The sequence below is a fragment of the Crocodylus siamensis genome, chromosome 8 (genome assembly GCF_052110815.1).
Source record: "Crocodylus siamensis isolate JL-2025a chromosome 8, ASM5211081v1, whole genome shotgun sequence".
In the NCBI taxonomy this organism is placed as follows: Eukaryota; Metazoa; Chordata; order Crocodylia; family Crocodylidae; genus Crocodylus; species Crocodylus siamensis.
Genome location: NC_143402.1, coordinates 35,926,524 through 35,944,501, shown reverse-complemented (window position 1 = coordinate 35,944,501; position 17,978 = coordinate 35,926,524). Strand labels below are relative to the sequence as shown.

The window sequence follows — 17,978 nt, the reverse complement described above, 5'->3', positions numbered from 1 at the left end:
ATGAAAAAATACCTTGGAAGAAAAAAGAATACCAAACCATAAATTATTAATATGATTTTAAAAAACAAAAAGAGAATGCTAGAGAAAGTAATTATCACAAGCACTGTATCTGACGCTCAGACCGACACTTCAGTAAACCACTGGCATAGGACACAGTAACTTTCATGTTTCTTTCTTTAAAAAAAGAACAAACAAAAAAACCCACCCTCAAACACCACTATCAATTTACCCGATTCATATTGCCCTGCCTGATTGCAAGAAATTACAATCAAAGAGTGAAGAGAAACAGCTGTTGCCACCTGGGTGCACACTTTTTATAGCCCTTTGCTCTTGAGGGTACATGCCTTTTGGAGGAAAACGATGCTCTATTTTGAGGGAAAAACTGATTTTGAATTGCTTAAACCTGGTAGTTTCCCACAGAAGAACGTTATATTATGACCAAAACAGTTGACAATTTTGGGTTAATACACTTGGTTAACACAGGCTGCAGCCCACAAATCCACTCAAAAAGCAATAGGCTCCACACAGATAAGGGTACCTGCCCCTGCCCCACTCCCCCCACAGTGAGGGAGGGAGTGAGGCAGGGGCAGGTACTGCCCAGACAGGGTGGTGAATGTGACCCTGGGGCAGGAGGAGCGGTGGACGGCTCGTCCAGGAGGTAGAGGAAGGTAGTCAGCTCCCTGCTGCAGCACACACCCCTGGGGGAGGCATAGGGAGCACATGGCTTCCTCAATTTGTGCCTCTCAGCAGTCACGCAGCATGAAAGAAAAAAGAACAGAGCTCAGTGCCCGAAGCAGGGACAGCACTAGGGTGAGCTTGGAGGGCTATGGTCGCCCCAACATTCCCTGTAGCCACCCCTCATAGCACTGCCACCACTCATCCTGCGCAGCTGAGTCCACCCTGCCCCTGTTCATCTCCCTCCCACTGAGAATTGGCCAGTGTACCCCTAAGCCCAATATATAATTGCCCCCAATACATCAGTGAACCTCTAATAATAAATAGAAATAATTACTGTTTTTTTTCTGTTGTATGAGGTATTCTTTGAAGCTTGATGCACACATTTGGTCTGTTATACTAGAAATATTAGAAAGCATAATCTCTTATGTCTCCTGTATTCTGGTGTGTTTATTTTAAAGCACTGGTTCCATCCACTTCAGCAATTTAAGGTAGGAACAGAAATGACAAACAAACTAGTGTAAGTGATTAGAAACCAGTTCAAATCTGTAACACAATATAATTTCAGTGCACATAAACCACTTTTAAAATGGCTGAAACTGGTTTAATGATAAACCTGAATGGATGTAGTATAAGACTTAACTGATTTAGGTTAAATGGGTTTATGGAAGTTCTGTCCCAGTTCTTCTCCAGATTCAAGTTAAGTTACAGTTCCCCAGCATCCCAGAATTTCTTGCACCTCTCCTGAAGACCCTCCCACCCCCCACTCCTTGCAGGGAGGGCAAGCTAGTCTTGGCTCAAGGCTTCTGCTCCAGCCAAGCAGGGAGGCGTGCTTTAGCACCGCTATCTTCTGGCTTCAGCCACTGAAGGCATGTGACTGCATTGCCAGAATCAAAAGTGAATGTCTGTTCACTTATTGGTTCAGTCTATGCAGCTTAGACTAACCTGTGAAGAATGAATTGATTCACCCTCAGGCTTTTTGACCATCTGTACTTAGCCTTAATGAGACTGAACAAAGAAAATTAAGCCTATGTAACCTACTCCATTCCCTTGTTCACAGCACTGTAATATTCCGTGTGTTATACAAAACTAAATGTATGTACAACTAACTAAACATGTGACTTTGTATTAACTCGCTGACCAAAAGCATGAACATTCATAACACCACTGGTAGCACTTTTCTTAATAAAAAAATACACGTGAATCCAAACTTCACAATAAAAATGAATATGTAGTTAGTTGACTATATGTGCCTAAGCATTTTGGTTTCACAATCCCAGTTACATTTCTATTATAAAAGTTATACTCGGAAAAAAAAATCTTCAAAATATCCAACAGAACTAATGATCTGGGGAGCTGTCCAAGGATATTACTTACAGCACTATAAATTTAACTCGTAATATCAATTAAATAATCATCATGTAAGGAGATTTAATTAATTTGATAAGGAAAAAATGTATTGTGTACATTGTAGTTGCATATATGAACAATAAAATTAGTCTCTAAAGTGGTTAATGTGAACTATTTTCATGATGGTGTTGTTCTAGCCAGCTCCCCTCCTGAAATCCAAAATGCTTCACTGTAATATTCTATTATTAACATGTACTACTAAAAATCAAACCAAATTGTATTTTTGGTTTTTCCTAGGTTAATGAACAACCAAAACAAGAATAATCCATGAGGATTATTAATGTTCACACTTTATATAATCCTACAATCTGAAATAAAATGTTCTAAGAGTATTCCACAAAGTAGATATTAATTATTCTAGGTATGCTAACTATACTCTTACCTTTGCTTGCACTCTCAACATGTTCCAATTCATCTGGGAATTTTAAGATATCCCGATAATTCTCTTCACATATTTCTGCCAGAAAATGCAACAGCGTTGTTTTTTGATCTGATGATTTGGTATCTCTAATCTGTAAACAGAAGGATGAGAAAGAAGTAATCGGGGTGGGTAGGAGGGAAGGCATTAATTAGTTTTTTTCAACTATTTTCTTATATCCACCATCAGATTTATTTTAATTGACTCCATTTCTAAATACTTGGCAGCCATCAATCTTCTGGATCATACTGTACATGCAAGAGGTCTATGCGACCATCTCATCAAGACCTAGATCGCATATGACTAGGTAAGAGTATGGATGAGTGGAAGCTGCCCTACCATCCCCCCTTTACAACATCGAGACAGATTCCAAAGGCCAGACCAAATCCAGACGTTTAATGCCTCAATAGTTGTAACTTCTGCCAGAGAGCAATAAGTTAGAGCTGGTGCTGACTTCCCAACACCTCTGCAAGGGCTCCTTCATTAGGGTATGTCTGTTAGCTTTTCTTCAATCAAGGAGTACCCACAAAGTAGTGTGGGCTAGGGTTTTGAGGCACCCTATACTTGCCTTACTCTGGAGATTGCAACATTGTGGTATTCTAGGGGTTACCCTGCCACAAGTAGCCCCACCACATTGTCTTGTAGCCCCCATAGTAATCCTTCAAAGTATGCTTTTTATATAAATAAAAAGTATATGAAGGTGTGTGTGTGTGTACATACATAAACACACACACACACCCCATTTTTTAATCTTAATTAGTCTATATAAAGTAATCTCTGCTTTCATTTCTGGACATACAATTTTTGTTCTTAGGATAAGTTATGGATCCTTCTTACCAGTGTAAATCAATTGCACATTCAAGCAACAGCCAAAAAAGGTAGAATTTAATTACTGCTTCACAGTCTGTTTGGATGGGGGGGAAAAAAGGTTTAACTCAAGAATTAAATGACTTGATCAGCTCTGCAAAAGAAGTAGTATAACAGACACAAACTGGCTGCCTAGAAGAGCTTCTTTACACCTGTACATGTATAATTAAAGAGCATGTATGTGTGTGTGTTTATGTTAGTTTTGGCACAGGTAGAGGATATTGTTACTGATGATTCATACAAATACTAAGAATGCGTGCATATATTAGATGGACAATATTTTAGAGAGACAAGTCTTAAAGACTTATTCAGAGGTAAGTAGTACTATGACAGCTGTAAAAAGTTTCTAATGCACCTTTACTTCTACCACTATATCTAAAATAACTCATATATGTCTATGCCTCAAAATATACTACAAATAAAATGCAGGATTAATTTAGAACAACACAAATATGCCCATAAAGATCTCCCATTTGCTTTGTCATTTTGTAAATCACTGGAAGTTCTAATTCTATAATCCTCAGATGACAGCCTTGCCCACGAATGTTCATTTTAATGTAGGCGTTTCAGCTTACAGGATTTACCCTGTTAAGAATAAATGAATACACTCCATAAACAGACATTAAAATATACAATCTTTAGGCAATTAAGGAGCAATTTAACTCATATTGATTTGGATTATTAAAAGAAAAAAAATGTTCAGTAATAGCACACAGAAACACATCACTATATTAATCTTTAGAGAAGCTTTTTTCCAACTTAAAAAAAAACCAGTTGCTAAACTATTGAATCCTAAAAGGGAAAATTGGTTTTATTTCCTCTTTAAAGGTCTTAAACATGAGCAGAAAGACTTAAAAAAAAGTGCATGTTGTAATATCACAGAATAGGTAAAACTGCAGTAACTCAGGCAAAATCCTTTTCCATTGAGACAGCACAGCTGACTGTAGCAGTAAAAAAAATAAATACTTAAAATCAATTTTAGTATTTTGTCTATTTGAATGTCTTTGGCACAAATTCTGAACAATACAATGTTAAAACCCTCATTAACTCAATTATATAAAATGCTACTAAGGTAACATACAAGTATTGTGAATGGTAGCAAAAAACAGGAATTCTACAACGGTGCAACCTACAAGGATACTCCCATGGCTCAAATAGAACTGGTAGAATATTTGAGTCCATCAAAGATCTTTGCCCTTTTGCAGTGTAGCTCACTAGATTATCACTTTATGTAGAGCATCTTCTTTTAGGGTATTTTAAACTATCCAGAGGAATAAATGAAAGTTTCAAGCAAATATTTTTATTAGGTTCCCCCCACTTATAACTTTAATATCTAAAGTTAGATGAGACACAAAGCAGAACTGAATGCACAGCTCTGTATACTAGCACTAAAGCCTTTACTTAGGCAAAAATCCAACAGGAGCAAATTCCAATGGACCTCCACAGATTTAAGTACCGTAATAGGCCTTTCATCTTTAAGTACCATAATAGGTATATTTAGCCTCTCTACTATCTTCAGGATTATGTTTCTGTATTCTGAAGACAGGTCTGAACAACAGATGAACTTTTACCAAAGACAGGCAAACTGGAACAAGAACAGCAAATCTCACACTGAGTGTTTTTAAACAGTGAAGAAGGAACTGAAACTGAAAAAACTAACAGAAAGAAATTGTCTAAAGAATTCCATTCTAAAACCTGTTTTCAGACATTTAGAACCTTCCAGATATTGTATTTCTTAGATTCATAATGATTTAGGCTAGAGTTAAATGTGTGTATGTGTGTGTAATTGAATATATCCTATACATAATACTGTCACATACACATTAAACCTCCTTGTTCAACGCCACATAGGACACGTCCACATAAGCATGAGCATGCCTCTTGCCGTAGCTCAAACCTCTTTCAGTTGGTGCAAGAGGCACATGGGGGAACCAAAAAAATGTTTGCAGCGTGAGGGCAAAATTAGATACCTGGATATCCAGGAGTCAAGAAATACTCCAGGGGGAAAAAGCAAGGCAGGGCACAGGTCCTGGACCATGCCCTGAGGCAACCGGAGGCTAGGTTCTCCACAGAGATGCTTTGGTACCCAGGCAGAGCAGCTCTATGGCTGGCCCTTACCCTGGTGCTGAAGCGCACTGACTGCCCATGTGGGGCAAGCAGCAGTACAGGCTGCAGGGACCTGGACCCGGCTTTGTGGCAGATAAGTAGGGGATGAGGGAGAGGACAGGAGAAGTGGGGAGGGAACCATGGGGAGCACCACCTGGCCCAGCCCCAGCCCCAATTCATTCTCCCAACTCCCCGTTTGTTCCCCCCATTCCCTGCTCACTCTCCTGCCCAGCCAGAGCCCCTCGCACTCACTGGCAGTAGCAGCAGTGGTCAGGGCCACTCAAGGCCTCATGACACAGCCCCCTGCATGGTGGGCAGTGAGGCTCAGCCCCAGCCACCTGGCACCCCTTTTACCACATTGCATGGGTGCAGCCCAGCTTGGCAGGGTGCCACACGCTGTCTCGCAGGTCTGGGTCACATGAGCTGAGCAGCGCCAAGCCCCAGGTGACAGCTGCAGCACCCCCAAGCTGCCAGACAGCATGCAGTGCCCTGCCAAGCCAGGCCACAGCCACACCATGTGGCAGCAACAGTGCCAGGTGAACAGAGCTGAGCCCTGCTGCCTTGCACCATGCGGGGAGGTTGTGCCAACCATCACTGCTGCTGCTAGTGCTAAGCTGCCGGCAGTGCGGAAGGCACTGGAGCCAGGCAGGGGAGCAATGCGGGGAAGAAGCCAAACTGGGGAGCAACCAGCAGGCTGGAGCTGACTGGGGGAATCCCTAAATTGTCTCCAGCCTCCTGATCACTCTCCTGCTTGTCTCCAGCCTCCTGCTCATTCTCCACTCATCTTCAGCCTCAAGGACTGGAGACCGAGCAGGAGAACAAGCATGATGCTGGAAACCAGCCCCTGGAGACAAGCTAGAGATATTCACCTGCTTGTCTCCAGCCTCCTGTTCATTTCCAAGCTCCTGCTTAACTCCAGCCTCCCGAGGCTGGAGACGAGCAAGGGAACAAGCAGAAGGCTGGGGCTACATGTTGTATTACAACAGTTATAATTACTTTATGTTGCTATTTTTATAATGAACTATTTTGCTATTAAGATTAACCTTGCTGGGATTTATTTTTCATGATGTTTTAATCAATTATTACTATTTGATATCCAATATTAAATAACCATAAAGTTTTAAATCCCCTATTACTCAGTATAAGTTTACCTGACCTTTTGGTCTCATGATTTCATAGGCTAATATAAGGAAAAAAATGCTTATGCAAGGTCTTCAGTATGTCTGGTATGGATGTGATAAGGAATTCTACATATTTTTTATTTCTGTTTGAATATGGTATGAATACGATAGGAATTATGTCAATTCCAACAGCCAAAGAACTGCAAAACAATTCTATAAAGCAGCTACAAAAATATTTCCATGAAAAAAGTTTGCAAAACATCTCTAAGAATTTCAAAGGCTGAAAAGAGCAGAACTCAAAGAAAGAAGAAATCACCCTATCAATCACAACCTGCCAACAGGGCAGAGGGATGATCTTCACACCTGACTCAGCAGAATCCATAGACTTGTATGAAGAATTATCATTATAAAAATGGTTAAGAACAACAAAGCTTCGCTCTGTCCACTTCAAAAAGAGGAGTCTTGGGCATGTCTGAAGAGACCTGACTCCATCCTTCATGATTAGTCTGGCTGGCAAACTAATCCGAGCAATTTAAGACTTGGTAACACCCTAACCTTGAAGGACTGTCTGTGTGTTTATTTCTTTTGAATGAATTTATGAATGAATTAAATAAATGAGTACGTATGTATGAGCGAATTAAGCAGATAACCTTTCTTTCTATGTTGTATGTTTTAATATACAGGGCACTGTGCCTTATCCCCCTAAGTTACAATCCTGCTTGTTTTTCTTTAAACCCTGTATGCTTAGGTATACTGAATTAAATTGATAAACACATGAGCGGGGGGAGTTTCTGGGCCCTAGAGGATGCTATAGCCCCTGGCACGGGGCTGGGACCCTGCAGGCAGGGCAGTCCATGTATGGGGGGTACCCACCCCTCCTAAGCAGCCCCCCCACACCCTGACTTGCATCCTCTACATCCCTTCACACCTACCCACTTCCCCCCACCCCCTTTCTCACCCCCTCTTGCAAACCACACATCCCAACACACACCCACCATGTGATAAGGAAACCAAAAGTAAACATTACAAAATACAGATATTTAAGATTTATTTTACAATGATGATAAAGCAATTTGGAAGCCTACCAATGTATCTAACATTGTAAATATAGCAATAAAACTTTATCCAGCTGATCAATCCCCCTTCCCTTTGTTCTAATTGTGGAAGAATGTGGATTTTGGGGTGCTGCATCAGCAGTCCATTTGGCACAAGGGGTAGTCCCTTATTTATTTGGCTAAATAAATACTAATTGCCGAGGCCCCAGAAGCTCCTGAGGCCAAGTAGCCCTGAACTGCTGGCCAGGGCAGGTTTTTATATTGCTGGGGCCAGCACAGGTGGAGCCAGCACAGCTCCCTCTGCCTGCAGGTCCGGGAGGAGCCAAGCAGGGTTATTTTGCCCCGAGTGGCACAATTTGCCCCACACTAAAGTGCATATCTGGGCACGTGCGCTGAGGCAAAAAGCCCCGGCTCAGATTTGCACCACTTTTATTTGAGCAGCTGAAAGCACACATGTTTGCATGTGTGGATGTGCCCATAGTGTCAGAAAAAAACAGGAATCTGGCCAAAAAAAAAAAAAATCAACATGGAAAAAAACCTTTTTAAGTGTTCAATAAAAATGGGTGAAAGCCAAATGAACACTTCACAAAAAACATGATTTTCAAGTCTTCAGTGTGTGCAAAGTAGGGTTGGTTATTTGACCAATCAAATAAAGTTTGGTTAATCAACTGGTGAAATATCTGTTAAAAAGTGTCAAAAATTACCAATAAGTCCAAATACCACCGAGAAAAAGCACACATTTTCCATTGAGAAATGTGTCAAAAATTACATGTCAAGACAACTACAAAAATATACCAATAGGGGTTGTTTTGGTGGTTTTTTGTTTTTTGGTGGGGTTTTTTTGGTAAAATTGTTATTGCCTTTGGTAATTCAAAAATATGCAGTCATTTGACAATATTTGACCAGTCAATTCACCGGGCTGCCAACCCTAATACAAAGCATGCTTTTTGGCATTTTTACCAGGACTGGAAGTGAAAATAGTGTGTGTGTGCTGTAAACAGCCATGCTCTGTTCTTGGTGCATACTTAAAGTGAAATTCAGAACAACATGGCATAATTTAACTCTGTGGTCTTAGCAGAGTCTTGTTCTGGTCCTCAACACAGGATGAATAACCTGATTACTACAGGATGCCTCAAGAGGCAAGTTTTAGGGGGGAAAAAACAGGTAAATTTAGGTAAATAATACACTGTATTATAGCAAGCAGCTAATAAATTGAGAAAAGGCTGGCAAATCGAAAATAAATGTGAATGATTTTCTTAGAAGTTGAATCTCTGTTGAAAAACCACAGACATCTGAGGTTTAGTCTTCTCAGCCTAAGAAATATCTTATTTGGTCTAGAAAATAAAAAGCTAAATCTGAAATATGGTATTGATCTTTGTAAAAGATGACAGACAAAGGCCATTCCAGCAGTTCATAGCAGTTGAAAACACTGACAGATGAAAAACTTATTTATTTTCTCTCCCTCTTTTTTTTTTAAATACTCCTGACTCTTACAGTTGATAGATTCAAGACAGATTTACAATTAGAGCAAATAGTTATAGAAAAACAGATCACAGTTACACTGATCTTAATTCATGGGCAAACCAACCCCTCATCTTCTCTCCCCCCACCCCAACAAACATACTCTTCAGTTAAACAAAACAAAACAAAACGAAAAGACCAAAAAACCTATTTTATCTCTCTAGATAGATAAAATGATTTTTTTTACATTGTTTCAATGGGTAATGAGGCCATGCAAGGAAGTACAAGGTGTGGCAGAAAGCCACCTTGGTTTCTCCCCTAAATTTCTGCCCTGTGACAATGTGATTAGATGGGCCAGCACAGAGGATTCACACCTCAGCCTGTCTCTTTAGGTAACCTGAGCTGGCTGCATTCCTGAGGGAGGGGGGAAACCTGCTCCCTCTGCCTACGTGACTGGCATCAGTTACCTGGGTGAGGGGTTTCTACCTGGGGAGCTGGAATCTGCCCGGTAACAGGTGATGTATTTCAAATTGGTTGGCTGATAGCCAACTGCGGCTGACCTCCACTGGACCAGGTGAATGAGGTCACAGGGGCTATATAAGTCGGGGGGGGGGGGGAAGGAGGGGCTCTCTTCGGCCATGAAGTGAAGCAGCAGCCAAGCAGGGGATACAGAGAAGCCTTTACTATCTGAAACTGGCTTTCTCCCCCAAAACTCATGAGCAAGGAACCGCCCGACTCCAGAGGGGAAACTCCACTGGCCTCTGGAAGATGCTTGTGAGTAAGCTACTCAATCGGATTAGATATTCAGCTGGCAGTAACACAGATGCGTGATCAAAAGGCTACCTCAGCCACACTGTTTGATCTTTAGGATTTCTAAGATATTGCTCAACCCTGTACCCTAGTTTATCCTACCCCTTGTAATCAATAAAGTTCTCCTTTTTGACTGGTGTGGGAGATGTATTGAGGGGTGGGTCTAAATTATACCTAAGAGACCCCTTAGGTCTGCGGACTAAGGGAAAATTTACTTTTGCCCGCGGACTTGGGAAGTGCCCCAAGTGTCTGTACTGGGTCGAGTACCCGTCGGACATTAGGCCTGTGTTTCCCCAAGGACACAGGGCCGGGAGTGAGTCCATTCTTGGGGTGGTGGTGGCGACGTTACCCCCAGACTAGTAGTGAGTGTGCTCCGGGAGAGGGGTCGGCCAAGCATAAGGCGCCCCTAGGGGGATATTTGGAGCCTGGAAGGTGGTCGGGCGCAGGGAGGTGGGCGGCTCAATGTAGGAGAGCCCCCTACTGGCCCACCACACAAGGGACTTAAAAAAAAACAAACCAAAAAACAGTCCACTGGTACAACCTCATTAGAGCTCCTTGGGTGGAGACTCCAGGGCCAAATGGAACACAGGACATTTTGGGAAACAGCTGGAGTCATATTTTAACCGAAAATTACTAAAATGAACAACAATACAGAAAAAGTTATAATATTTCACCACCTGAACTAATAAAGCACCAAAATTAATAATTAAATGAATTATGATTCTTATTTGGCAAATAATTAAATCTTCAACTGTAATTATGTTCAGTTGTATCTATACTATTCTTAATAAGTTAATGACATGCTGCACAAGCATTCAAGCAGCATACCTGTGTCTACAAACGGTTGCAAAGCACCGATTCTAATTTAACAGAGTTGAACTCTGATCAACTGTCCTAAATTCAACCATACTTACTTACTTGCATATGATAGGCATTTTTCCTTCAAAAATTAACATTCCAAAATTATATTGTGTTTTAGAAACAAAAGTTCATTTTCAACCCAGAATAGCAACAGGAGCACTTCTAGTCAGGCAGCACTGAGGGACTCAATGGACGGCATGGTTTCATATAATCTACTTGATCCATGCTAATTGCCCTTCACTCAAAAGGCTTTAGTGACCGGTTCTTCTTTTTAATGGTCTTGAGTTTGCACTTATCAAGCTATTCTTTCTTAATCAATTGTGCTGAAGAATTTGCAATTTCACAACTCCTAGTCTCTCATATTTCATAGCCCTGCAGACTATTTTTAGCTTTTTATTAAATCCTAGATCCCTCCACGGAGCTACAGTTTTAGCTTTTGACTGAGAAGACAACTGCTGTTGATAATTCAGCTGTAAAAGAGTTAAAAATGTATCTTTTGCTGATGAGGAAAAGGGAGGGTGAGTGAGCTGAAGGATAAGGCTTTATCCCTGTAGTATGAAGTCATAACTCTAGGGAAAAATAAATTACACATATACACACAACACAGATGCACACATTTCTTTTCATTCTGCTTTTCAAACAACAAAATGCATTTATCAGTGGTATGTAATATGCAGGAAAATACTGGTAAATCTAAGCAACAAGCCAGTAGTTAAATACTATAATGTCTAAATAGGGACAATGGATTTTTGTATATAATGTCTATAACCTGCCTTTTTTAAATTGTTCAGAAAAATGGCAGGAATTTTTTGTTGTTGTTTTTATCGGTGTGCAGAATTTAGTAACAAATTTAAAAGATCATTCCAATGTTGAATATGCACCTAGCAAGAGGAGTTTTTATTTCTGTAACAAAGCATATGCCATCACATTCACTATTTTGATCATGACTGATTTAAAATCTCTCTCAATCATGCATGTACCCTCCTCTCTTAAAACATGTAACCATGGACAATCCAATCACCTAACCTACCACCATGAAAAAAGATAAACGGATCAACATCTTCCTTAAATGAGTAACATTTGCTCTAAAACGTAAAGCTTTGAATCAAAGAATAGACCATTCTAAAATGCTATAATGGTTCACTTGATTTAGTTTCTCAAGATTGCAAGGGTTAAAGTGACTGACAATATAAAACATTTAAAGAAGTAGCCGTTAGGAAAATTGGAAATGTTTAACTACCATGGTTACAAATAACAGCATTTTTTACTTTAACAAAAAAAACCCCAAGAGAAACAAATCTAGTACTCCAAAATTAGTACAGTAAAATATCAAAAATACTTTAAATAATGAGATAGACAGTATAGGGCAATACTCAACCATGTGAAACTTCAGGGGGAAGTGAAGAAATAAGATTGGGCATTAATGGTAGAGTGCATTTTAAAATACTATGAATACTATGTCAGGTTTTCCCAATATGCTAAGTTTCCCATTCTAACTTCACAATCTTACATCCATCAATATGGAAACAGAAAACATACAAACTGACAGGAAACCTCAGTGGTAAGTTAAACTCCTGAGACTACAAAGAGAAAAGTTAGTTAGAAAGATGTTCTTTGGAAATTGTACTTCATATGTACAGCCTCCCTCTGGGTTTGCAGGTGCCAAAATACACAAGCACTGGGACTTTCTGTCTTAGTAGTGCCTTTAAGTCATGAAGAAGTATGGCTGGAAGGGACTTCACAAGGTCATTTAGTCCAACCCCTTCCTTAGGCAGGATTATTCCTTTAAAAACTATATCATACAAATCCATTGCATCAGGGTGGACTATGTAGTTAGCAAAACTACAGTAAATCCTAACACAACACCTAGCACCCTAACATGTAACAGGTAAAGCAGTGGGACACAACAGCCAACATCCTGTCACTGTAAAGATTGTCACTATACCCTCAGGAGATCCTAAGAGGGCAAAAAACCTATCACAGAAGAAGGCAAAAAACCACACAGTCCTTACCAATCTGACCGGAAGGAGCATTCCACCTGACCCCAAATATGGCAAATGGTCTGACATTAGGCAGAGAAGCAAGACCCTCTAGCCAGGAACCTCTGGGTTTAAGTACCAGCAGGAGCATCAGCACACCCCAGTTAAAATCCCCAGCCTTGCCTTCAGCTAACACTCAATGCCTCAGAGGCAGGCTTAAGCAGCAAAACAAAATGCTGACACTTGCAGCAGCAGGGAGAGTAGAAGGAAGGGTAGGGGGAAAGGGAGGAGGTTCCCTTTCAGTCCCATGCAGCAATCAGCAAAACTCAGAGGCATGGGTAATACTCATGGTAACAGACAGGCATAGCTATACCTAGATCATCCCTGACCATTGGCTATCCAACCTCATCTTGAACACCTCCAGTGATACAGTCCACAATGTCTGTAGGCAGTCTATTCTACTACTGCACTATTCTAGCAACAAAGAAGCTTTTCCAGACATCCAATTTAAACTTATTTTGCTGCAACATCCCCCTCTCTGCAGTAAGAGAGAACAGGTGCTTTACCACTTCTTTACGGCAATCCTTCAAGTATTTGAAGACTCCTAACATCTCCTCTCTTAAATGCCTTTTCCACAGTTGAACATACCTAACTACTTCGGCTTCTTACATAACTTGCTTCCCAAGCCTTTGTTCATCTTTTCTTCCTACCTCTGGACCCTCTCTAAACTTCTCCATGTCCCTTTTAAAATGCAGAGGCAAAAAACTCACACAATACTCTACATGAAACCTAACTGTTAACTCTGGATTTTATTAACTCAGCCCTTATACCTTTGTTTCATGTGGGCACAACCATCACACCCTGACAGTTGATAATAGGCAAATTTACTGATACAGATTGATAACACAAAAGCAACAATACAAACAATTCTATATCTACCAATCCTAAGGCTGTAGTCAGAGTCAAAGTACATCTGGTCAGGATGCAGGCTCCACTCTAAGGCTCTCTCTTAGGTGTCAGCAGTCTGGAGATGGGATGCCGAGGCCCACACCCTCCCTCCACTGGGGTGCATGAGATGGGCTGCTTGTATCTCCTTGGTCCATGGTGGCCTCGGGGACCCTTTCTGGAGAATGGGGACCCCTCTCAGGGAGAAGGAGGAGGGACAGCAAGAAGGAACAGGGCAGTCCATCTGCTCTCAGGGCCATGAAAAGCTGTGTGAGCATCTCCCAAGCTCTTTAGAAATCAATTAACCCTTGCTGTCCATCTTTATCCCTTATAATGCATATCTCTATACCTATAAGCCAATTCCCCAAAAAACAGGCCTTTGAATACTGACTCTAAGCCAATACTAACCAGTACGGAGTAGAGTTACTATCACCTCCCATCTTGCATCTAATGCTTCTATTGATGCAGCCCAAAACCACATTGACCTTTTCCATGGCTGCATCACACTGCAGACTCGCACTGAGTCTATGAGCTACGGAGACTCCCTGATCCTTCTCTAAAGTGGTGCAATCCAACCACGTCACCCATTTTGTATTTGTAGCACTGAAGTCCATAACACTGCAATACATGCTATGAGCTCCTGTGCTTTAAGAGAAAACAAAACAAAACAAAACAAAAAACCCGGGGCCCGCATCCGAGACATTGCGGAGAGGATCCCACAGCTCCTCCGGCCCACAGACCACTATCCCATGCTCCTTATTCACGTGGGCACCAATGACACGGCTCGGAGCACCCCCAGCCAGGTCATGAGGCGCTACAGGGAGTTGGGAGCAGGGCTTAGGGGTTTGGGAGCTCAGGTGGTGTTTTCATCGATCCTCCCGGTCTCGGGCTATGGGCTGAGGAGGAAGAGGAGGATCCACGCAGTGAACCAAAGACTGCGGAGCTGGTGTCATCGGGAAGGCTTTGGCTTCCATGACCACAGCCCGCTCTTTGGCGAGAGAGGCAGCAAGCTGCTGGGAAGAGATGGCCTCCACCTCTCCCCCCTGGGGAGGAGGCTCTTCTCAGCCAGGCTGGCTGAACTGCTCCACCGGGCTTTAAACTAAGCCCGCTGGGGGATGGGGGGACTACTGCCACTGCTGGCCCGCTGAGCGACCCTTGCATAGCCAGCAGACCAAGGCACTTAAGGGAGCCCACCCCTGCCCCAGCCCTGGCACAATCTGTGGGCAAGGCAAGAGCCCCCAAGGGCACACTTGCCTGCCTGTACACTAATGCCAAGAGCCCGGGCAATAAGCAGGACGAGCTCATCCTCCTGCTTAGTGCAAAGAATTATGACGTCATTGGGATAACGGAGACCTGGTGGGACTCCACCCATGACTTGATCATGGGTATAGAGGGCTATACCCTGTACAGGAGGGATTGTGTTGACAAAAGGGGCGGGGGTGTAGCTCTCTATGTGAAGGAAAGCTACATGTCCCTGCAAGCTGATGTTGGCGACCGGCATGGACAGCTAGAGACCCTCTGGGTAAAAATCCGTGGGGAATACGGCACAGGGGACACAACGGTGGGAGTCTACTACAGACCACCCACTGAAAGTCCCGAGCTTGACCAGGAGTTCGCCCAGAAACTGACTGAGGCCGCTTGCTCCACGACCTTGGTTGTCATGGGTGACTTCAATTACCCGGACATCTCCTGGGAAGATCACTCAGCAAAATCCGAGTGGGCGCAAAGCTTTCTCTCATACGTGGATGACCTCTACCTGACTCAAGAAGTCTATGGGCCAACGAGAGGCAAAGCGCTGCTCGACCTAGTACTGGCTACGGGGGACGACCTAATCGGCGACCTAGTGATCGAAGGGAAGCTGGGGGACAGCGACCACAAGCTGATCACCTTCACCATCCACCATAAAGCTGGCAAGTCACTCAGCAACACGGAAGTCCTTGACTTCAGAAAAGCCGACTTTGACAAGCTCAAGAGGCTTGTCGGTCAGGCCCTCAGGGACCATGACCCCAGGGAGAGGGGAGTTCAAGAAGAGTGGTTGCTTCTCAAGGAAGCGATCCACAATGCACAAGCTAAATCTATTCCAACATGGAGGAAAGGCAGCAAGAAGGCACAGCAGCCCTCCTGGCTCTCCAGGGACCTAGTGGACCTCCTGCGGCTAAAAAGGAAAGCCTACAAAGGATGAAGGATGGGATTCACCTCCAAGGAGGATTATTCTGCGCTGGTCCAGTCCTGCAGGGAGCAAACCTGGAAAGCCAAGGCTGCAACTGAACTCCAACTAGTTTCAGGCATCAAGGACAACAAAAAGTCCTTTTTCAGATATGTGGGGAGCCGGAGGAAAAGCAAGGGCAACGTTGGGCCCCTGCTAAACCAGATGGGGCAACTGACAACTGACGCCCAGGAAAAAGCCAACCTATTAAATGGGTACTTTGCGTCAGTCTTTCATCAGTCCCATGGGACGCCCATGCCTGCTATGGGACAGGGAGATCCAGGTGTTGGGGATCCCCTACCCTCCATAAATGCTGACCTCATGAAGGAACATCTTGAGAAGCTGGATACCTTCAATTCAGCTGGCCCTGACAACCTGCACCCCAGGGTACTCAAGGAGCTGGCGAGCGTCATAGCCCAGCCCCTGGCACGGATCTTTGAAAACTCCTGGCGCTCTGGTGTAGTGCCCGAAGACTGGAAGAAGGCCAATGTGGTGTCGATCTTCAAGAAAGGGAGGAGAGTGGATCCAGCTAACTACAGGCCCATTAGCCTGACTTCTATCCTGGGGAAGATCTTAGAAAAGTTGATTAAGGAGGCCATCCTTGAGGGACTGGCCCAGGGTAACATCCTAAGGGATAGCCAGCACGGGTTTGTTGTGGGTAGGTCTTGTTTAACCAATCTCATTTCCTCCTATGACCAGGTGACCTATCACCTCGACGAGGGAGATGAGATATCATATATCTTGACTTCAAAAAAGCTTTTGATCTGGTATCCCATGATCACTTCTTGGCCAAATTGCCCAGTTGTGGCCTTGGCTCCACCACGATCCGCTGGCTGGGAAATTGGCTCCGTGGTCGGACCCAGAGGGTTGTGATTGATGGCAGTCACTCATCGTGGTGCCCTGTGACCAGTGGGGTCCCTCAAGGCTCTGTCCTGGGACCCATACTGTTCAACATCTTCATTAACGATGTGGACATTGAAGTCAGGCCTGGACTGGCCAAGTTCGCCGATGACACCAAACTTTGGGGCAAAGCATCCATGCCAGAAGATACGCGGGTGATCCAGACTGACCTAGACAACCTCAGCAAATGGGCAGACGAGAACCTCATGGTGTTTAACACCGAAAAGTGCAAGGTTCTCCACCTTGGGAGGAAAAACCTGCAGCATCCTTATAGGTTTGGCAGTGCTATGTTGGATAGCACTACAGAAGAAAGAGACTTGGGGGTCATCATTGACCACAAGATGAACATGAGCCTCCAATGCGATGCTGCGGCTAATAAAGCGACCAAAACGCTGGCTTGCATCCATAGATGCTTCTCAAGCAAATCCCGGGAGGTCATTCTCCCCTTGTACTCGGCCTTGGTGAGGCCGCAGCTGGAGTACTGCATCCAGTTTTGGCCTCCACAATTCAAAAAGTATGTGGAGAAGCTTGAGAGAGTCCAGAGGAGAGCCACGCGCATGATCAGAGGTCAGGAAAACAGATCTTACGAAGACAGACTGAGAGACATGGGACTCTTTAGCCTGGAAAAGCGTAGGTTAAGGGGTGATCTGATGGCCACCTATAAGTTTATCAGGGGTGACCACCAGGATCTGGGGGAACGTCTGTTCATCAGAGTGCCCCAAGGGATGACGAGGTCGAACGGTCACAAACTCCTGCAAGACCGTTTCAGGCTGGACATAAGGAAGAATTTCTTTACTGTCTGAGACCCCAAGGTCTGGAACAGTCTGCCAGCGGAGGTGGTTCAAGCACCTACATTGAACACCTTCAAGAGTAAATTGGATGCTTATCTTGCTGGGATCCTATGACCCCAGCTGACTTCCTGCCCTTTGGGCAGGCGGCTGGACTCGATGATCTCTCAAGGTCCCTTCCAGCCCTGATGTCTATGAAATCTATGAAACCAAGGAAACCCCTAAACCCAACCTCTGTAGCCAGGAGCAATGTCTGTAACAACAGAGTACTGATAATATAGTAAGTATTAGCAGTGTCTAAGCCACAAGTAGGAAAGTCTTTTCTATCATTTACCCTTTCCAATCAGTACCAATAGGGTTCCCTTCTGTTTCAATA

The 17,978-nt window shown here is 43.4% G+C and overlaps 1 protein-coding gene across 4 annotated transcripts in view; it reads right to left on the bottom strand.

The window, feature by feature from the left end:
- The window catches only part of DIAPH2 (diaphanous related formin 2), a 768,551-nt gene that overhangs the window by 376,225 nt on the left and 374,348 nt on the right, over positions 1–17,978 (bottom strand). For all 4 annotated transcript variants that reach the window (XM_090061442.1, XM_090061443.1, XM_090061444.1 and 1 more), the window contains one exon: positions 2,468–2,597. In XM_090061442.1, coding sequence (XP_089917568.1) covers positions 2,468–2,597 — 130 coding nt within the window. The remainder of the gene's footprint in view (positions 1–2,467; positions 2,598–17,978) is intronic.